The sequence below is a fragment of the Polyodon spathula genome, chromosome 35 (assembly GCF_017654505.1).
Source record: "Polyodon spathula isolate WHYD16114869_AA chromosome 35, ASM1765450v1, whole genome shotgun sequence".
In the NCBI taxonomy this organism is placed as follows: Eukaryota; Metazoa; Chordata; class Actinopteri; order Acipenseriformes; family Polyodontidae; genus Polyodon; species Polyodon spathula.
The window spans coordinates 4,866,234-4,888,368 of NC_054568.1; the positions used below are offsets into that span (position 1 = coordinate 4,866,234).

Genomic DNA, 22,135 nt, shown 5'->3' on the forward strand with positions numbered 1-22,135 from the left:
CCCGCTAACTTCAGCAACATCAGCTGTTACAATTGACTGTTTGCGAAAAAGTTTTAACAATCAGGGATTACCAGAAATGGTAGTGTCTGATAACGGCACCTGTTTTGTCAGCTCAGAGTTCAAGGAATTCATGAAGAAAAACAGCATTGTCTATGTTACATCAGCCCCGTTTCATGCGTCTTCCAACGGTCTCGCAGAACGAGCCGTTCAAATATTCAAGACGATGATGAAGAAAGCATGTCAACTGAAGTGTCAAGGGTACTATTCAACTATAGGTTAACACCTCAAACTATCACAGGACTCTCTCCAGCAGAGATGCTACTAATTGTACATTGTGGCTCTCCAGGACCAGGATTCTGGTAGGCTGTTTGCAGTTGTGCTGCTCCCACAGCGTTACAGCCGCCGTTAACAGAGATGCAGTTCATTACAAGTTCATGCAGCGATTCCTTATAGGTGACAGAACCAAGTCTTCTGTTTTTATAACTGAATGTATAGGAAACAAAGTAGGTTTAAACCTACAGCAAACAAACGGTGACTTCTCTTTGACCTAGCTTGGAATCACGGCATCAATTGTAAGACCGCGACAACACTCAACGCTCATTATACATGAAAGCATGCTGTAGATAAAGATCTATATGTGGACCTCATGAAAAGGTAAACAGCTAGCACCTGGACGTACTTACAGGAAGTGTGATGATGGGATGAACAGGCAGGGAGGTGGCTGCATGCGTGTACAGATTCAGAGACTCCCAGTTACAGCTGAGGCCAAAAGTTTTGCATCGCCCTGTAGAATGAACTAATTTTGCTTCATAAACTCGAATGAAACCTTCTGAATAATGTTACGTTAACATTGCATTACACACCGCTTTGTAGTATTCCATATATGCAACGGGATACGGGCAGAAATAACGTATTGATGTTATGGCTTCCGGTAGACTTTTGCGATAGCATTTTGTGGTTTCTTTGATTACATGATGTTAAATTATGTTCACACATTTTATATATATATATATATATATATATATATATGGCATTTTAAATTAATGTCTCAATCATAAAATTCCAGGAGATGCAAAATATTTGGTCATAGCTGTACTTGTCACGTTTAATCGTGACTGGATAATCCAAGTGTGGTAATCAGCTACACAGTTTGTTAGACCAACACAGAAGGCTTACCCTGATAAGATACAGTGACATTGGAAATTCAAATAACTGCAGTTCTTTAGTTCTCTAAATGCTGGGGTTTAATCTAACAAGGGCATAGCGAAATGAAAAACACACTAGCTATTTCGCAATAGAATCTTTATTAGACAGAAAAAGAACAAAAGCAAGCAAAGTATAGTTAAACGAAGCACGCTACAACTAATTTACTTCAACACGTTTTCATAATTACTTCACAACCATTCAATAAAATCTTTTAGGTTATTGCAACAAACTTTACAGTACTTCTATCATCTTTCTTTAAAAACTTTTTTAGTTTTGTTTTCAGTGTCAGTGCCCCCTCTAGTGGCTGTCGTGCGCAGTGCAGTTACGTATTTATTTCTGGAGGAGTGAGGGAGATAAACGAGATTAGGCACAGCAGGACTGCCCCCTCCTGGGCAGCGGGCTCCAGTGAAAGACAATCTTCAGTGGAGTTGCTTAGAGCCTTAGACAACCTTCCATTGCAGAATGCTCATATCTTTCCCTCCAGTGGACAGCAGCTGACTGTTGTCATGGAGAAAGGCAACGTTGGTCACGTGACTGCTGTGGCCACTGTAGGAATGGCTTGGGGCCTAAAAGGAACATTAAAAAAAAATTAAATGACTGACAAGATTTAGAATGATGTCGTCAAAGCTTACTAGCGCGCAACTTTGCCCCCATAGTAGAATCTAACTGCTTTCTCCATGCAAACTGTTTTATACCTTTTATTACAGTGTCAAGTTAAAACCTGGTAACCTACGAAAACTGTTCTGATGTCGCAATTAAAATCCATCCTTAGCCAATTCAAAAGTACGTGTGAGAAATCAACGTTCGGGGTTTGTGAAAATAGCATCTTATCCCGCGTGCAGGCATCACCTCGCGGTTTACCACACGACGCACGTCATGCTTTTCAACCTCACAATGCACTCTAGTACCTTTCACAGCAGGACTACATTTACCAGAATGCATTGGGGAGAGTTAAAAATGGAACTGTCCCAGAGCACATGGAGTCACATGGTACCCTTAGTCATCCCGCGTATAGAACACGCCCCTCAAATTAAACAACAACAACTCTGTTTAATAGCAGTTCCTTAAATGAATACATCTCTGCGTAGGGCGTCTTCATGATAAGAGACCTTGTTTCGCACGAGGTCCATTTTTGACTTAGTCTGCTGTGAAGGCAGCTGAGAGAGAGCTAGAGGGGGGGGGCAGAGAAAGAGAAAAGGTCTCTCACCCGGGGCTGGGAGCTGGGGTTCGAGAACAGCAGCACTTTGCCAAAATCATCCGCGGTGGCCAGGAGCTTTTTATCTGGTGACCTGCAGACAGCGTTTATATCGGTGCCGTCTGCACCACCGGGCCAGATACCTGGAGACCAAACAACACCGGCAGCTGACTTTAGAAGGGTTCCTTCCTGGCTGGTTTATTTTCTGAATCAGAGTACAGGGTGCCAGCAGTCTATTGTACATATACTACCATTACGCTAGACTTTTGCAATACCATTTAGTAGTTTTTTTTGATTACATGATAAATAAAAAGTAACTAAAAGTTATGTTCTTAGTGATTTAAAAATAAATGTCAATCCTAAAATTCTAGGTGATGCAAACTTTGCCGTAGCAGTATCTGATAATTATAAAAATGCAAGCAATGAGAGGTTATTAACAGCAGAACGATCAGCTAACCTACAGGCCTATTTACTGGACGTTACATTCCAGCTCAAGACTGAAACCGCTAAATGGGTTACGCATAGGCTGCCTGTAAAAAAAAAAGTGCTGGAAGAGTGAGGGCCACAGCCCAAAGCAATGCAAGTAAAAGCTCACCAAAGACTCCAATTCCCAGTACGCAGGTGGAGGAGGCCCACTCCAGGTTGCGCACAGTGTCTGCGCTGGTTACCTGCTTGCAGTTTGAGGGGTTCCCTGCTCAAGTTAAAAAAAATAATTCAGATCAGTTTTTTTTTTTTTTTCCCCCCTCTCACTACCAAGAGAAGGCTCCTTGAAGAATCTTACTCAAGCAACTTACAGAACAGGATTTCATAATCCCCAGAATTGGACACAATACACTGGCCGTCGTTAGACCAGTCCAAATGAGTCACAAAACTGGAATGACCCTGCAGTAAAAACAAACCAAAACGTTAACTCCTTTAAAACAGCACGTGAACAACAGCTGTATCCAGGACTAGCCACATTATCGCAAAAATCATTTAAATGTGATACTGCACACGCAGGTAGAAGTGGTAAATCAGACTTCAATGTGAAGACACAAGCTAAAAAAAATAAAGTTTTTATTGAAAAGAGGAATCTGTTAGGTGAATCTGTGTATTCTTTCAGAGGGCATGTACTAAAAAAAGTGCATTTCTTTCAAAAAAAAATTAACTAATGCTGTATTCACGTACTTTCCAGTGCATTCATTTGAAACACAGATTAGGCAGCGTTTGAATGTTATCTGTGATCACTCAAAGTTCCTTAACCAGAGATAAGCGACCTCGTATGGACCAGACAGCTAAAGGAAATCTCCGATCCATTTTCTAATAATTTGAGCGCAGAACTGCACCCAAGGTGCTGTAAATGGATTTATTAGTGATCCCCGTACCGTGCATTTCCCCACACGGCTGTATTTCTTGCCGTTCTCCGTTACAGCATAAATGTAAATGAAATTATCATGTGATCCAACCGCGAGGTAGTTTCCATCTGTGAAACCCAAGACAAAATGCAGTTAGGGTCTGTATTTCACCATCACATGCAAATAAAATTCCAGTCATTGTGCGACTGTACTCCCCCGAATTCAAACATTACATCACGAAGCTCAGCCAATCAAAAATCTAGATTTCTGAAGGTTCCCACACATCACCAGGCAACGGACTGGACTACATTTTAAAGATGGCGGCCCAAACTCCAATGCGCTCTTGTAATTGAAACATGGTTTATAACAGGTTAATACAGTACCGGTATGAGAGCGTCTTCTCATTTCGGTTTCACTCTTCCAGAGGCAGGATCAACTGTACATAATAATTACAAACAGTATTATTGTCAACTCTCCTGCCTACCTGGTGAGTATTTCACATTGGAGATAATCTCATTGCCATCCGTGTGGATGGACACTAGGTCTGCTGTTTCAGCATCTAGCACCATCCATCTGGAGAGAGGGCAAGAGCGAGACAGACAGAGAGACAGACCATTAAGCTAAATATAAAGGGAACCATGCTCCAATCAGTAAGTGCACGCTTAAACTCCATTTGGCCATAGGTAATAAATCACACAGAAAAAAGTCAGCCTGAAATATGCTGCCACTGGTTTCCTAGGTTACCTTGCAGTCACAGTTCCCACGGCAACCACCGATCCGCTGGGATGGAAACCTGCCGATCGGGCCCCATCCTGAAAAAATAATTTAAAATTAAAAAAATTAATTAAATATTGCCTGGTATGGGCAGAGTTTTGTTTTTTATGGATCCTTCATTGCACAGGGTACCAAACAGCTTCTGGAGAGGATGTACTTCTGGTTTAGAAAACCCTCAAACAGACAGCAACTGGTAACAGTCAGTAGATTTGACAGCAACGGGACGGACATTAGATTTCTGTTTTTCTTGTCCTTGCAGCAGTGTTTTAAACCTAGTTACCTCGCCCGTTGTTTCTTTCAATGCAGGTATTAGGTATTTAACACAGAGATTGAAACAGGAGATACCTCAATCAGTTTGGTCCAGAGGGGCTGGTGTGTGGCCACGTCCCACAGGTGGACGAGTTTGTCGTGGCCGCAGGTCACAAACCGCTCCATGCTGGGGTGGGAGTCCAGACCCCAGAGCTCATCCATGTGTCCCTGAAAAACACAGGCAATGCAGTACTGTGAAAGAGCAGCTTCGGAAAGCCGAGCAAAGCCTGCCGAAAAACGTTACGCTAACATTGAATTACACACCGCTTTGTAGCTTCCAATATACTTCACACACACAAAACTTTTGCAATGTAAATTTTGCACGTTTGTTCGATTACTTCAGATTGAATTTACTTTTAGTTGCACGTATATTTCACTTTATCAAGAACCAAAAAAAAAAAAAAGCGAAAAACAAAAAAAAAAAAATCTTTGTAAAGGAATCCGTCCTGTTGCAAAGAAAATCGCATTTCTTAGGAGTAGTTTGGAAGCTGCGCCCTGCTTACCTGCACGATGGGGCGGAGGGCTCCCGAGAAAGACCCCTGAAGAACAGCGTTCCGAGTCGTTCCCACAAACAGGCTGTCGGACTTTCCCTCTGCCAGGGAGCGGACCGGCCCGCACATCTCTGGGACCTGCGGAGAGAAACCAGCAGTGATCTGCACTTTGCAATCCAGTTTCACGTTGCAGTGCGCACTAGGTGTTGGCTACAGAACTCCTGTACCCATTGTGCTCCAATATACAGCAGCTTCCCTGCGTTTGGTGTTTGTTATCATGCCCCATTCCCCTCCTCAACAGCAGCAGGACAAGGTGACAAATTACACTAACCCTGAAGAACATTTGATGGGCAACGATGCCGACTGCTAATCTGTGGAACCCGCAGATAAACCCCTATTACAAGAGGCTGATGAAGGCGAGAGCTGAAAGTTTTGTCAGCTTAGTTTTGTTTCTTAAAGGCTTTCTCTACTCTGGGAGTTTCGTGCAGTACCTCCAGCTCCTGTTGCTTCTGGTATTCCCGGTCCCACAGGACCACCCTCCTGTCCTTTCCTCCTCCCGACACCAGGGACCCATCCTTCAGCACGCACAGCGCGAAGATCCCCCCCTCGTGAGCGCCAGGGACCACGTGCCTGATCCGGTTACCCCCTGAGAACAGAAAGCCCGAGTAAAGAACAGGGATCCACCGTGCAAAGCACAGTCTTGGAATAAACGGCAGGAGGGGAAAGAAAAAAAAAAAAAAATAAAAATAAAAATCAAAAACTCACTGTCTGGATGCCTTTTTAAATAAAAGGACGTCTATGCAGCCACATCATGTTTTTGTTCTGCTTCTAAAATTGTTTCATTTTGTAATGGGATTAACTTGTTTCTATAGCTTGTGATCATTTAATTTATTTTTATTTATTTTTTATTTTTTGTATTCTATGCCATGTTCTTGACCAGGTCTCCCTTGAAGATATTTCAATCTCAACAGGATTTTCCTGGTTAAATGTGCAACGCACTGGTCCTGATGCGCTACTATGCTTTTATCACGAGCCAGAAGTTAAACACGGATGAACTTGAAACTGCACACAGCTCTGTTTTTCAGACACACGTGATTCTGGCAGGCTTGGTACATCGTTCGTTCGAGTGTGCGTTTACTGAGGTTTATTTACGACGGGGTCTGTGGAGGCAAAACCTTACTTTCAACGACTTCCTCAATTCACTAACCTAATGCATTCGGTGTACGTGCAGAACTGCAATAAAAAGAAAGATCTGTACTTGCTCGTGTTTACCAGCAGAGGGCTCCCTTGAAACATATGGCCAACAATCATTTTAAAAAGTACTAAAAATAGAATACCACCTTTGAGATTCTTCAACTTTCAGCTGGTTTCACAGAACCCCGATTAGCACTAATGTTAGGCCAGGCAGTCCACAATTAATGCTAATCAGGGTCTGTGAAACTAGCTATACCATTACAACTTTGAGTGCAAAGGCTGGGCACAAACTGGTGACCACACACACACACACACCACAAACCCCAGCCAGCAGCTCAGCTACCATGCAGACCAGCCAGGTCACTGTGGCAGCGTGGTTAGAGAGCTCTTAACCTCTGCTCTCCCAGTGCATACAGACCTTTCCCCCAGATGCACATGTTCCCACTGGAGTCACCAGTGATGGCGTCTCCGTTCTCCGCGAAGGCAATGCACAGCACGTACTTCGGCTTGTCGTGCTTCTGAAACAGAGGGAAGTGAAAAATCCTGCTGAAGAAACGAGCCCGGATGTGCGCAGGAATATTGTGGTTTCCCCAGCATTGTGGCAGGTGTGGCTGCTCACCTCGAACAGCCCCTGCTTTTTGGTCAGAGTGTTGTCTACAATGGTCCAGAAGTTGAGGTGAGATTTCCCACAGGTCAGAATGAGGTTTGAATCCATGGGGTGAAAGTTGGCAGACAGCACAGAGTCATTGGAGCACTGTCGAAGAGAAGGAAAAACCCAAATGAATATATGCCAGGATATTATGTACGTTGCAGATGGAGTTGTTCCAGGACTGGTATAACCTATGAGCACCCCCCCCCCCCCCCCATGCTGCAAGTAGAGCAGTCCGCCAGTCCCATACCTTCACTTCAGACAGCTTCTTCTCTTTGTGCCACTCCCACACAGACAGGGTGTGGTCGTTGGCATCGTCTACTGCACACAGGTGGGTCCCTCCGTTCTGTAGAGCACAGAAATGCATCAATACAGAAACACGCACACACAATAACTGCATAGAAAGAAAGAACATTTAAAAAGGTGTGGAACAATCATATGTTATATATAATTAATTTAAAAACGTACAGACTTGGAGAAGGCCACGCAGGCGACTGCACGATCAAAGACGCCCATCCCCACAATGTGAAGTGTGTTGAGACTGGCAGAGTCCCAGACACGGACGTGAGGGGGCAGTTGCTGGAAGGAAAGAGGAAGAACAAAAGGTTATGGTGTTATGATGAAGATTGGGAAGCAAGCGGGCAGGGGGACCAGAACGCAAGATCTCAAGAGACGGTAGGGGGCGCTAGTAGCCGGCAAAATAATTTCATAAAGAGGAGGAGAGGGACGTTTTTGCTTAAGCATCTCAATACATACCTTGCCATCTCTGGAGGTTCCTGCTACCTGCCCTGTTGCAATGGTGACCATATCAGGGTGGACTGCCAAGCTGAAAAAGAGAACAATTTAACTATCTGGAATTAAAAACGGAAATCCCACAAAACTTCAAAAAGCAGTCCCCTCTGATCCTCACTTTTATGAAGACAGCTTGCAAATCTGCAATTAAAGCTTAGCCTATAGATTCCCCTCCCTTGTTCCATAGGCACAGAACCACATCCACCCAGTTGTAAAATTACCATCCAATGCAAAGTGGCCCAGTTTGACTGACAGCATGCGTCCTTACCACTTGACGTCATCGTTGTGCCCCAGGTAGTGCCTCTGCTGCTCTTCCTCCACGTTGTACAGCACCACCACCGAGGCGATGAAGTAGACAATCTCTCCCGTGGGCAGGAGATACAGGTTCGACCGACAGTCCCGCCCCCGGTAGCCATACCTGAACATGCATAGGTCAAGGATCACCACAGCGAGCAAGAACACAAACTGGCATCTGCTACGACATAGGGATTCACAGAAATCACAGGTCTGTCAAACTTCCTTCTCTTATCCTGTGTAGAGATGTCATCCCGTGCATAAAACAGACCACCAAAAGTTAAAAACTACTTTTTGATCAACAGTAGCTTTTGAGTTCATTTTGCAATTAGTAATGAGTTAATACATCATGGAGTCTCTTATAACAAATTTTGCACACCAGTTTGAGTTTTCATAATTCAAACTGCCCAGCCGGTTACAACGAGAGAGGTCTGGGCAAGCGCTTTTAAAACGTTTGCACCAAGAATGTTAACTTCGGCAAACTGAATCCTTCAATGGTGGTGCCGTTTCTGTGAAAAGGATACACCCACTGGAGTTTGAGCTTCTGCTCTGGTAGCTGCGCTTTGGTCTCCAGGCTGTAGCTGCCTTTCAGTCGGTCAGGGAGGTGCATAGTGACGGGACGACCCCTGAGAAACATCTTCACGTAGCCGTCATCTGAGAGCGAGAGAGAGACGCAGGCATTCAACGATAAACAAACCTCAAAATTACAACGTGCATTTTACATTATTCAGTCATTCGCATGGGGTGTAATGGTTCATTGCATAACGATGAATCATGACACTAATTACAGGATATCATAAGAGGTATGGCTCAGAAACTAGACCAAAAGTACAGATCTCGTAGTTCTAGAAGGAAAAAAAAACAGCTTGTTGTAATTCCAGAACGAATGAAGTGAGTTTTTTTTATAATTGGTATAACTACATGCTGTCCCTGTCAAATTAACAAAACAGTCTGTCCCACACAAGTAGCCTGTATCACAATACACATCAGATTGCGTGCGTGTTCATTCCAACACTGCAGTTAGAAAGTTCAATGCAAACAGCATTATCGAGCTAGGAGAGCACCATTAATAGTATTCAGGGACTGGGTTTTCCATCGCATGCACAGACAAGGGTACAGCACAACATGTGACTGGAGGGCAATGTCCTGAAGTGCCATTATCGTTTGTTATTTCCAATAACACTGGCTACAGCCCATAGTGCAGGGTAAGAATGCAAAATGACCATCTATCTAGTTACGCGATCAATCATAGTTTTCAACCAAAACCCAGCACTTAATTTGTGTTGCAAGGGCAGGTTTCATGGATACTTGTAATATATTTCCTTTTCCAGGTTTTCCCCAATACAAGACCATGGTGATGAATATAAAGGCACACGTTCGTGCAACAAGTTTGACAGTATTTGCATGGAAGATTGACGTTTTTAATTTGCCCAGAAAAAAAAAAACAGACGCTACCTGCTTTGTACAAAGTAAGGGAAGTTATACTGGAAAACTGCTACAAAATGGATGCAAATTCATGTTCAATTTTAGAAACCGCCATATGGTTTATGCAAATATCTTCCATGCAATGCACACACTTGGGCATTGTCTAGCAAGCCTTCCTCATATCCAGCGAACCTACGCTAGATTAAAACATCACCTGCTGTGTGCATCATGAATTGCTTTGACTTCATGGCCTTTGAGGTAACTTACCAACACTGAACAGAGTTTCTTTGGTTTTGCTGAAAGACAAACAAAAAAAAAAAAAAAAAAAATGCACACAATTAAATAATTTACAGGCATGAACAACTGGTAGGAAACAGCTTTTGAGCAGAGTACACAAGCACAGCCTTTCCCCCCCATGGTAGAATTAATGAAATACTGAAATAGTTGAATTACTCTAAATATGTATCACAAGGCAATGCAAAAAGCAATATCCGTTCAGTGGGTCTTACGATTCTACGACCAACCTTATAATAATGCATATGTTTATCACAGCTGCATGGTTAAACAGTCTACTATGACCTTCTATTCAAACCTCCATGCATCACGGTAAATAAATTTATCAATGCAATTTCCTTTATTCTTTCATATTATCCAACATGCAATTGGTTTTACAGACAGGAACAGAAACTGATGTATGATAGCAGTCAAAACACAGCTCGCATCTATGCAAAGGACAGACTAAAATTTGACTGCCCTATACAAATAAGAAAAAACACAACATGCACTCAAGATACCTAATCGCACTGCTCTTCATTTCTCAGAGTGCAGCGTGACCTCCCCTAAAGAGTGAAGGCATAGCAGTGTTGCTGATCTGCACACAGCACAATGCTGAAGTCACTAAGGACGGAGCTGCAGCGAGAGGTCAGGCAGCAGGGCAATCTCCCTTAACCTTCACAGTAAAAAATTCAACCAACATCAGCAAGAATGAAATGAGACCGCATCACGGTAACGGACGTGGTGCAAAACAAAACCAAAAAAAAAAAAAAACACGGCCCGAGCAGCACTGTTAAGGGATACAGGATCGCTTAGTGTTGGTAGAAGGGAGACCCTCTCCATAGGATTAGATTTTGAACGCAAGAATGATTGGTTTGCATTATTATACATCAATGTGTGAATAGCCATGCCGATTCATTTACAGAGTATAATTTCAGGGTTTTTTGGTTAAGAATCAGCTATACATATATATTTTTTTTTAAATAAATAAAATTCTGCACATCATTCTAAGCCAGACACAGGATGACTGTACATCACGTGTTCTGTGATGAAGGCAATACAGCATGGCTTTTTTAAAAACACTGCAGTGTCCATTTATCAATTACTTGCATGGGCTACAGTATGTGTTTTAGCAGGAAGTGGTAGAAACCTTTAAAGATTTGGGGTCAAGGCTAATGCTTTAGCCAAGGGAAATTTAGGGCACAGATCTCAGTGGTGCAGAGCATCTGGTGCGATGGGAAAAACAAGACTCTCTCAAACAGCTGAATCACTTTGAGTAAACTGCCATTTCACTGCTTGATAAGAAAAGATAATGGGTGGTGATCACATGCAAAATAAACGTATTGCATTTCTTCCAGGTGGTGATTTATTATTTTAGGTGCAGTATAACCGCAGCGGCACAGTAACCACTAGTCGTATGTAAATTACTTTCCACCTGTTTTCTTATCACTGTGCTTGCTGTTCTTTGCACATTAACACCACACGGTGTTCAGTTTGGTTGTGAAGACTGTGCCTATCACCAGGCCAAAAAAAAAAAAAAAGGTAGAAAAACATTATAAATAGTGACATCCTTACTTATTGACTAAGTGCATGCTGTACTACATACAGCTCATCAGGAACTTGTGTTGAGTAGCTTGAGGAACTAGACTAGAGTCATCTGAAAGTGTTCTCAAATCCCCTTTTAGAACTGACAGACCTGAATGCACTCCGCCGTGAAAGAGTTAAGCAGAGTTTGGAAGTTGCCTGCAGTGGATGACTCACTGTCTGCCTTGGCTTTGTTTCATCTGTCCTAGAGCTGAGGCAGCAAATCTGAGAACATGCTCAACCCAACCCTTGCCTATCCACACTGGAAACAACACTAATTTCAGTAGAACATGCAAAAGTAGATTTTTTTTTTTTTTTGCCATACAGAATTGTGTTTCTAGTGTCTTTTGAACAACTCGAGTAACGCTAAACTTTTAACTAAAGGAAAATTATATTTAAGACAAAGGCCAGCATTAAGAACATGAATGCATTGGGTAAATCTGAAGAGATGTATGACAATTGTTCCAGGTTTGGCAAGACTCTCACATTTAACAATATATTCCAATAACTGCACTACTGTCGGGCAGCTAGTTAAAGAAACAGTTAATTGTAAAAGTAATAAAAAGATATGACCCAATACCTCACCTGTTTGTTAAAGCTAAACACACACACACGACCCCCCATTCCTTATCTATCGTTTACAGAGAAACACCAGGATCAGCAATAAAAATATAGGATTATAAAACTTCAAATTACATTCTCTCAACTCCTACAATGCTTTTAGTTATGGACTCTGCAGGGGAAGGAAAGATAAATTTGATCAGTTATTCAATAATCAATGATATTGCACCCCTTCGGTAGGATGGCAGCGAGTCCCAGTATTGGTGAGTAACGGGACCCTAGTTAACACGGATGTGCCTTACCTAACGCAACATTGTGTGGTCAAATCTGGATCTGTGAAACCAGACATAAGGATAATTAATACATTTTAATGTACAGTGTACAGCTCCAATAAAAAAAGAATTAGAAGTAAAAGCTTAACTGGCTGATAGCAGGGAAATAATGTTTTATCGCCTGAGAAAAGTGTCAATAAAACCTAAAACTACCTGACTGGTGCAAGCAGAAGTTGTCTGATCAAGACACTGCTGACACACAGAGATAAGCCGGCAACTAAGCCTTGCACACAAGGTGTAGCAAGCAACCTGGAGGTGCATTTGAGAAAGCATTCAAAAGATCCTCAAAGAACAGACGCCGACATAGTGTCCAATTCTTCCAGAAACTGATAAGATTGTTGCTTACTTTCTGTTCTAAGTTGTAAAGCATACATCACAGTGGCCTCACTACTGCGTATTTGATCTGCAAGTGTGACCTTTGATTGCCGCAAATCAACAAATGAAACGTGCTGCATTCTGCTTTGTTGCATGCGCTCCTAGGCACAGAAATACATCAGTAAATGTAGTTTCCTTACATGGGAATACAATGCACCGTGATGCTGGTGAACCATTAGTTATGCGATTCTGCTGGAGATGGTAATCTGTTTTAGAGATTACCTTTAATAAAACAACTTAATAAAATACAATGCAACTGCAATAATCCATGGCACTGCCTTGCCTCCCACGAAAACAACAACATACAGCAGACGAGATGCTGATCTGTACGTCTAATTAAGGGCATACCACAGACCTTTAGAACTGCAGCAAACAGGAGGAACAAACAGCTGTGTAGAGGAAAGTCACATGAGGTTTTCAATGTTAGCGGTTACCACTACAAAGCTGCAAGACTTTTGCAGTCTACAAACCGGACGGTCATTACAAAATAACTTGCACAGATGGCCCTCCTTATATTGTCATGGTTTCCCTTATAAAATATCTCCACAGTAAAAGCATATCGGTGTACTAAAGCACAGTGAAAGCATGGTAAAGCACAGGGAAGCATTGCAAAGCACAGAGAGGTCTGGTAAAGCATAGGGAAGCATTGCAAAGCACAGAGAGGGCTGGTAAAGCATAGGGAAGCATTGTAAAGCACAGAGAGGTCTGGTAAAGCATAGGGAAGCATTGCAAAGCACAGAGAGGTCTGGTAAAAACCATTTAAAAAAAAAAAAATTAACTATGGTAACCTAAACCTTATAAAAAAAGATGACCCATAGTAAAGTGTAATAAAGCACTGAAAGCACAGGGAAGAATTGTAAAGAATAGCAGAAGTATAGTAAAGCATAGGAATGATCATTGCAAACTATGGTAAACGTATAGCAGAACCATGAACGAAGGAAAATGCATGGTGAAACTGCAAAAATACCATGGTAACCTTTTAGAAGGGGTTTGCTTTAAAATAAATAAAAACAGAGACTACTTGATCTGTTCCAAGGGTAAGAACAGCCCAGGCCCCAAGTTATTTGCAGTTTCAAAGTTGCCAATAGTTAGAACAATGTTGAAACCCAGGCCCAGTTTCAGCAATTTGGTCCTTTAGCTGTTTTGCAACTGGGAACCGTTTTACCTGTCTTCTAAGGAGGAGTGCTGTTTGCGGTTACGATTTTCTCCAGAGTAATGATTGAGTAATTTGCTTGGAATTTTGATTTTAAAACAAACAGTGTACAAGAGCCAAACCTGACAACAGTGAATCAGAACACAAACTTCATGTTTTTGCCTGGTTAAATGAAAGCCACTGCTTAATAGCCTCCATGCACAATGTTGTCCGCAGTTGCATACATAAAGCAGGAGGTACTGTAGCACCAATGCATGTGGACTTTAACAGGGAGGAATTCAATAAGGCTGCACTAATTAAACCAGCTTCAGAAATATACGCACCTGATGACAGACAGATATATATATATAATCCTCCAAATAAGATTTTGTCGTAGGTTGATTGATTTTAAAACACTGGTTTTGTTTTTTTAATCTAATTATAAGGTTGTAAGGAGGCCCAAATATCCAGTGTCTCTAAGCTAACTTTAAACAAAACCGTTATTCAATTTAAAATACTGACAGACAGTTTAGTTTAATGTGCATTCTTTTTTTAAAAGCCCACAGTAGACGTTCGTAAGTTTATACAACACAAAATCCCAGAGGACCTTTGCTCTACTAAAATGGATCAACATGCCAATTCTGAAATGGAAGATGGCAATGCAAATCCAAACAAGCCATTAAACTACACTGAAAGAAACCTGAAAAAAAAAAAAAAGTTGAATCCCTGAAGTTTCTACAAAATGATTGAGCAAGCCTAAAACAGCTTACCTGTTTGATTTCTTCATCTTGAACGTTGTTTTAAATTTGACAAACTGAACAGGATCGCACACCAGCACCTTATTCTGTCTGAAAGCTTTTCCTGTGAACTTCAGCTCTGCTAAATTTACACAACACTCAAACACAGCTCTAGACCAATGACTGTCCACTTCCTCACTCTAACCTCCCAGCCTTCTCTTAAGACCACACCCCCAGTAACCTTGTCCAGCTGTGTTTTCAGTGTGTGTGTGTGTGTGTGTGTGTGTGTGTGTGTATGTATTTAGGGCGGGTGTGTCAATGTAATCAGCTCAGTGCGTTTCAAGTTTCAATGCATCAATTACATTGGCTCACCAAATCAGTTTGAATATTCCTTTAACAAATGGCCAGGTCTCACTGCACAGCCTTTGATCAAATCATTTGCTTAATGTACCTTTTAAATATTTCCTAGCTCTTTCATATTTAAAAAATTCCAGCTATAAAAGTTGCAGAAGTAACTCAAGCTGCAAATTAGTAGTTCAATTAAAAGGTTCAGTTAAAGTAACTGAGAGCTTAATTGGAATGAAAACCAGAAGCACTGGGGTCTGCCCCGGAGCATCGGGTTTGGGAAGCCCTGCATTATTCAGTTACTGTAAATACTGTTGCTGCAGAATCTTACCACAGCTGGAACATCAGCGGTTCGATTACCAACGAGGGTGCGATGTGTGCTCACGTATAGGTCTGGGTGTCTCAGCTGTGCATCACTGGCAGGTGGGATGATGGAAAGGGGCTCCAGCTCTCTATTACAGTCACTTAGCCTCCTTGTCTTTTGGACGAGACGTGAAATCGAGGTCCTGTTGCAAGAGACTCTGCAGCAGCAGTTGTTGGTGCACAGCTGTCCCCCTAGTCTCCAAGTCGCTTTGGATAAAAGCATCTGCTTAATGACCAAATGAATAATAACATTATTACCAGTCTTTCTTGCCACTGGAGGAGCTGGTCTGGCTGCATGTATTCCCAGACCCCACCCTCTTCACAGAGGACAGGTGCTCAGTGGAGCAGCTTCTTCTCAGACTGGGAGACGCAGAGACAGAGGTGCCAGGATGATTGCAGCAGATTTTTGTTCTTTACACAGAAGCGATTCAGAATTGAAACATCGTAGGCCGTTACAGACCCTGCTGCACCAAGCTGCAAGCAACTGCTTAGACCGTTAAGACTCAAATTAGGTTTTCATCAATGAAATAAAACTTGAAACATTTCTATAGATCAGGGGTGGCCAAACTTCGTGACCATACGAGCCGCGTACCAGCATTGCCATATAGGCGAGAGCAGCAAGACGCACACTATAAAAAAATGAAACGTTTGAGCAAGACATTTTAAATACTAGCATGGTTTCACTTTCATATATTCTCTCAAACATTATAACGGAGTCTAGCGCTCGCTCTGTGCTCTGCTTGTTATCGCAATGGCAGCAAAACACACAAGAACACGAGACTGAACACTGCAGGGCCAGCGCAGTCTGTGTTATTTTTATTGTACTGTAACAGCAAGGAGTCAGTGTATTAAACTTTAAAATGTAACACACTGGTGTTTTTCAATGTCTGTTTATACTGTATGTGTTACGCACTTTAAATGAAATATTCAGTTATGAAGCAAAATACGATAACCGACTGCATTAAAAAAAAGGCAAGCTCTTGACGATCTGAAGGCTGGGTTGCTTATTTTTTTGTATGACTGCTGCGTGTACGAAATACTTGAGAGCTTTGTGGATGACAAATGCACTATTTATTTTGACAGGGGATTACAGTACCTGCTCATGTTAAATATAATATTTATTTTAGACCTGCAAGAGAACATTTAAAACATGCACTTGAACGGCCAGAGAGCCACAGTTTGGCCGCCTCTGTTACCCTTCGAAAAGTTTACCACAGTGAATCTGCAGTTTCTCAATGGATATATTATGCATTTACTATAGTTTACAATAGTTTCCCATGTATTTCAACATAGTTTACCATACCTCTGTGCTTTCCAATGCTCGCCTATGCTTTACCATACCTCTGTGCTTTCAATCCACTGAATTCAAAAGCGTTCTGTATTTGCACAAAGACCTCTCCATCTGCTGCCGTTTTGTTTGTGTCACCAGGTGCAAGAATGATCTCGGACTCAATCCAGAGGCCATTTAAAATAGACAATGGAAGGATTAATATAGTCTATACAAACTATCAAGGTACAAAACACGGCAGCAGCAGTAAAAAAAAAAAAAAAGAGCCAACTTCCCTTGTTGCTGTTATGTATATATATATACACACACACACCAAGAAGTTCATTAAAGGAGGATCTGATTAGGGTTAAGAGAGAAACACCCCAATCCTACTCCAGCATACCTAGATAACAATTTAGGGCACAATTAAAAGATGGTTAGCTAAATAAAAACAATTTATATTTGAAGAGCATAAAACTAATCTACTGACTACTGTATACATTTCAGTATTATAAAAACACAAACCTCATTCACTTTGAAAAAACAAAAAAAACACACACATCACTTTTACTAATATAACCAAACAGTTTCTTGAACAAATACAGTCTCAGAGTATCAAGTTTGATTACCTTTTACCAGACAGTACCATTTCCTTCTTGGGGGAGGACGGGGAGGTGGGGTATCCCCCCGTTCTTTTCTGTGGTAGATACCCATTGCAGAAGGGCTTGGATGGTAAGGCCTGAAGTATCTGACAAACTGCAAGGCAGAAATAAAATTCCAGCATAACGCATCAAAAATCAGAGCTAGAAAAACCACACAGGATTGCATTCCCAGTACCATGACCTCTCAGCATATAATCTGCATGCATTTAATTAAAATGATTCAAAATACAAGGTTTGTTTAGGGAAGGTTTCCCCCAAAGGTGTCGTGCAAAGTGTCTTGTGTCTCTATATGAAATGAAAGAGAATGAAATCACACCTTTTCACAAGCACCTGCGATGCCAACAGCAGCCTGTGAACCCACAGGAGACTCCTGTTTTTTTTTCAAGAGTTCAATGTGGTTTACAGAAGTCACAGCATAATCACTGCACTGCGCTACACAAACCTGTGCTGCTCTAAAAATCGATTTGAAAATACTGTATCCCAATTAAACAAAGCGACATACCAATTAAATGACAAATAGCACTGGGAAGAACCGTCTCCCAAAGTTATATCCCATTTCAGCAGGATTCAGTGTCCTCGATTATTACCTTTCTGTATCCTCGACAGTACTATTCTGACTCGGTCTCAGAACTTTTGGCCATAGCTTTACACCGTCCCAGTTTGATACTGAGAATGAGATGAAATTGAGTTTTACAAAATTAGTATCCTGGTTAAAAAAAAAAAAAAAAAAAAAAAAAAAAAAAAAAAAAAAAAGCCATCCTGTTATTCAAATGCACGAAATGACGAAGACCGTCGGCTGCACCTTTCGTGGGTCCCCCTCTATTGCCGAAGCCCTGGCTCTGCTCCTCACAGCTGCCCAGCCTCCTCAGCACATCAGCCAGTGCCGCCTTCAGCAGCTGGATCTCGTCCTCCTGCAGCTGCACCCTCTGCTCCAGGTACAAGAGACGGTCGTCCACCTCCATGGAGCTGCTGGCAGACAGGTTGTCATCTGGGGGAGAGAAGGGGAGGGGAGGATTTTGCTTCAGAGACACTTTGTGGATTGGAACTTGGTTTCAGGAGACAAGGTTTCAGGTCGCTGCACGGCACACCAGGGGAGACTTGGGAGTTTGATACACTATGTCGTTGGAGTTTGGTCCCAGAGTAACCTTGGTCCAAAATTCACGACGAGACGACTGGCCTTCACCGAAACACAGGAGTCTAATTCTGTGGTCCCAGGGACTTAAGTTCAAGCATTAAATGAGCAAACAATAATTCACTTCTAATTTTGTTAAGAATGTAAAAGGTTTTCTATTTTGGTTCGATTCCTAGAAATAAAGTTCATAGAAGGGAGTTTAGACTGTAACAACCTTCCTGAGAACCAACTTTTACACTGACTTACTGAAGAAACCTTACTTGACGAAAATGAGAAGACTTTTTGGAAAACGACCAGTCAAATCGGCTAAAGTGTACGGGGTAGATCGCCGGTTTTTGTGTACGATGTGCACGGTACAACAACGGGAAACGTAATGTTGGTTTTTTTTGTCTATTGTTAGTTTTTCCCTTACTACCTAGGGCAAACAACAGGTTGTGTCGATTTTGTTAAAATTTAAACCTTTGACGAAACCAATGCGGGGGGGGGGGGGGGGGGGGGGGGGGGGGGGTGGGGGGGGAGCGCCGGGATGGCGCGCTACTCGATGCTAGGACACCCTCCGCCAATTGTGTGCCGCCACACTTATTTTTAAAACTATATGGGGCACCACAAGCTGCGTTGCACAAAAAGGTTTGTGTTTCGAATCTTCTACTCTGTACCCTGCAACACACACAGTAACGCACTGCCCTTCATGCACAGCTCATTTAATTACTAAATAAACAACCGGATAAAAGCCTTGTTCAACACTGACTGCACAGACTAGCCAGGGGTATGGGTTGCTGTGAATACACCAAGCTAAGGGAGCAAGAGGACCCTGTGGGGAACCTGCCTGCCTCTACAAACACATCAAGGAGAAGCGAACGCTGCCGTACATGACAAGAGCACTGCGTGCATGCAGCGGAGATCAGCAAGAAGCTTTTCATAATGACAGTGCAGGATTTATGGACTACATTATGAATTACCATGATGAAAGGTCTAATAAGAAATGAATAGCAGATTGCTACATCATTAGCTGTGTAATAATTGACAAAGCAAACACACAAATAGATTTATAACAGAAATAAACGTGTACAACAGTTACCATGGCATCAAAAGCCTTCGAGTACCTCCAGTGTTGTTTTTTAAACACAGTTTCTCTTGACAAAGGTGTGCTAAACACACTGAAACGTTGGGAAGTTGGCTCTTGAGCTAAAACTTTGTGTGTGTATATGTAAGAGAGATGCCACCTGTAACAAAAACAGCAAACATCCCACACTGTAAATGAAATGTAGTTACAACGCACAGAATGATGGAACCCATTGAAATGCTGCAAATGCAAAGAAACACTGGTTAATAGCTTTCCAAATTACAGTCCATGAACAAACCGTCTACAGCATGGACTCCCAGGAGTTGTGGAAGTCGTGCAAAAGCCAGATCACATTCCAGGAAAGATCAGTTTATTTTTACCTCGCTAATTATTCATTGTCTCAACACATGTGGAAGACGAGAAAAGAAGGGTGGGCAGAGGTGGCAATGTAAAACTGGGTCGATCTCAATCCTAAACTCTGTATTGGCATTCTGTCCGCTGGGCCAGTCGCTGAAAAGCCTGTCCCGTCCTTCTGTACCAATGCCGGAGCATACACTTTTACACACACTACTTTTGTATGATGCCAACAAACTGTACTGAGGACAAATCTCGCCTTCTGAAATAGTACACAGACGGTTATGGAAAGATCAAGTATTTTTTTTTGTTTTGTTTGTTTTTTTAAAAACGAAATTCTATTTTGGTGTAAAATCTAATTCTGGGGTATGCATCTTTACACGTATAGTTTGAAAACTATCTGATTTGTTTGCATTAAAAAACAAACAAACAAACATGTATTCGTTGTTTTCAGGCATGGTAATTACAGTACCCGGGTATGCCTGACAGGGGCTTGCATTAGCATATAAAACACCGTTGCATCTTACACCCGGCAGCAGTATAACGGACCTAATCACTACAAGACTTGAAGTGCAGTTAATGAAGCACCAGATAAGTATCGATCAATACACACGATGCTTAAAAAAAACAACCGAGGCAATACACAAATCTACTCAACGAAACAGCAGACAGCATCTGCAGAGTTTAAACCATACCTGCGCGGCCCGGCTTATATTGCGACTACACATCGATCTCAAGCAACATCAGTTTTTAAACTCAACTTTAAAAAAAAAAAAATTAAAAAAAAAAACCACACGCAAAAAATGGACTGTATGAATTCCCAACGTCGGCTGTGCGTTTGCTTTGCAAAAAAAAAAAAAAAAAGTGTTTGTTTGCAAACGCTCGCCTGCATGTGATTTTCACGCATGTAAAGGTCATCTCGCAACTTTTGTTCGTGTTTTGCGAATTTGTTTATTATAAACTACGCGACATCAAAGAGAGGGCTCGCATTATAAAAAAAAAAAAAAAAAAAAAAAAAGGCTTACCATTGCAGCACAGAAGGAGCGAAGTGTTGTCATAGAGGCTTCCAAACGAAGACACCCTAATTTCAGACATCGCTACTTTAGAGGTCGCCGCCCTCCCTTCTCCTCCGTTTCCAGCAAACTCGCTTTTTATATGAATCCTTTCACACGTCTCTCTTTTTTTTTCCCCCTCTATTCTTAATTTAATCGGATTCTTCCCTCCTCCTCCTCCTCCTTGGCCCTACAGTTTCTCGCTGAGGCCGCCTTGCTTGCCTTGTTTCTATAGCAACCTCACTTTCTTCATCTTGGGCCTCCTTTCACGGCGCAACAAATATTAACAAATACATAAAACCATAAGTTCAAACACTCAGATTTGTTGTTTATTTTAAAAAAAAAAAAAAAAAAAAAAATTTTTTTTTTTAAATAAATAAGTTTCAATACCTATATATAAATAAATAACTTACAATAAATGTATAAGCTAATTAGATAGCCTCAATAGGGGCTAATGGTTTCACCAGAGCCCAATATGTGAGTGTCAGACTGTCAGCAAACGAGTGTGCTACTGATAAATTATATTATAGGCGTGCAATTGAATTAGGTGGGGGGTTACTCGATGTAAGTGTTTGCTTTTGAAATGCAATGCACCGGTCCTTGTTGCATTTGTATTTGAATATTAATCCATAGTTTCTTAAATAAAGCGGCGTGAAAGCATAATGCAAATTGTACTTATTTGTTGTTTGACTTATGGGTTATTGATTTTATTTTTAACATGTGATATTCTAGATCAAGAATTAGTGTTACTACGCCTTAATCATAGTTTAATAGTTGATTTATTGTTAACTATTTAACTAAAAGGGCGCTCAGTTTGGTGAAGAACTATCGCCAGTTTTAATCAATTCTTGAAATTCAATCCGATCGATTTGTTTTGTTTGGCTGCAGTTTCTGCTTGCAAACACCAGAGGGAGGTGCTGGCAAAATTTTAAAATTGAAAAACATTAAGTACTTGTTACAGGTCCCAGCTGTTGTATCCTTCAGGGTAAGAAATTCTAAGAGGCCGGTAACGATCTGTAAATATCTCTGCTTTCCAGTAATGTTAATATTGAGTAGGTTAGGGGCTTGGGTTAAGGTTTTAAAACCATGCAAAATTACCCGTTCCTCCGTGCTGCACATCGTAATTACCCATCAATATGTGACTCGGACCCAGTGGGTTCAATTTTAATAATCCAATCAGTGTGAGGTCTTTAAAACCTCATCATCTCGCTGTATTTATATTGTTGTGTAATGCATTGGC

At 41.6% G+C, this 22,135-nt stretch overlaps 1 protein-coding gene across 3 annotated transcripts; it reads right to left on the minus strand.

The window, feature by feature from the left end:
* Nucleotides 1-1,293: 1,293 nt before the first annotated feature.
* On the minus strand, nt 1,294-21,186 carry eml2 (EMAP like 2). 3 transcript variants are annotated; one of them, XM_041234689.1, is made up of 21 exons: nt 20,869-21,186; nt 18,097-18,282; nt 17,262-17,388; nt 9,931-9,959; nt 8,763-8,892; nt 8,213-8,362; nt 7,909-7,978; nt 7,621-7,731; nt 7,403-7,498; nt 7,123-7,257; nt 6,922-7,021; nt 5,801-5,955; nt 5,322-5,447; nt 4,855-4,986; nt 4,480-4,547; nt 4,220-4,308; nt 3,766-3,863; nt 3,196-3,283; nt 2,997-3,092; nt 2,414-2,544; nt 1,294-1,772 (listed from the first exon to the last, which is right to left on the minus strand). In XM_041234689.1, the coding sequence occupies exons 1-21, from the start codon at nt 20,936-20,938 to the stop codon at nt 1,647-1,649; spliced, it is 2,313 nt and encodes a 770-aa protein (XP_041090623.1). In that variant the 5' UTR covers nt 20,939-21,186; the 3' UTR covers nt 1,294-1,646. The 3 variants fall into 3 exon arrangements, with proteins under 3 accessions (XP_041090623.1, XP_041090626.1, XP_041090624.1); XM_041234692.1 differs by lacking the exons at nt 17,262-17,388; nt 18,097-18,282; nt 20,869-21,186 and adding an exon at nt 14,691-14,828; XM_041234690.1 differs by lacking the exons at nt 17,262-17,388; nt 18,097-18,282; nt 20,869-21,186 and adding an exon at nt 12,384-12,405.
* Nucleotides 21,187-22,135: the final 949 nt, after the last annotated feature.

Bases quoted from the DNA above. Each gene is read 5' to 3' on its own strand.
- eml2 (XM_041234689.1), bottom strand. From the start codon at position 20,938: ATGTCTGAAATTAGGGTGTCTTCGTTTGGAAGCCTCTATGACAACACT. The intron at 8,893-9,930 runs GTAAGTTACCTC...TCTCGCTCTCAG, and splicing joins AGAAACTCTGTTCAGTGTTG to ATGACGGCTACGTGAAGATG. The intron at 4,987-5,321 runs GTAAGCAGGGCG...TGTGTTTTTCAG, and splicing joins CCCTCCGCCCCATCGTGCAG to GGACACATGGATGAGCTCTG.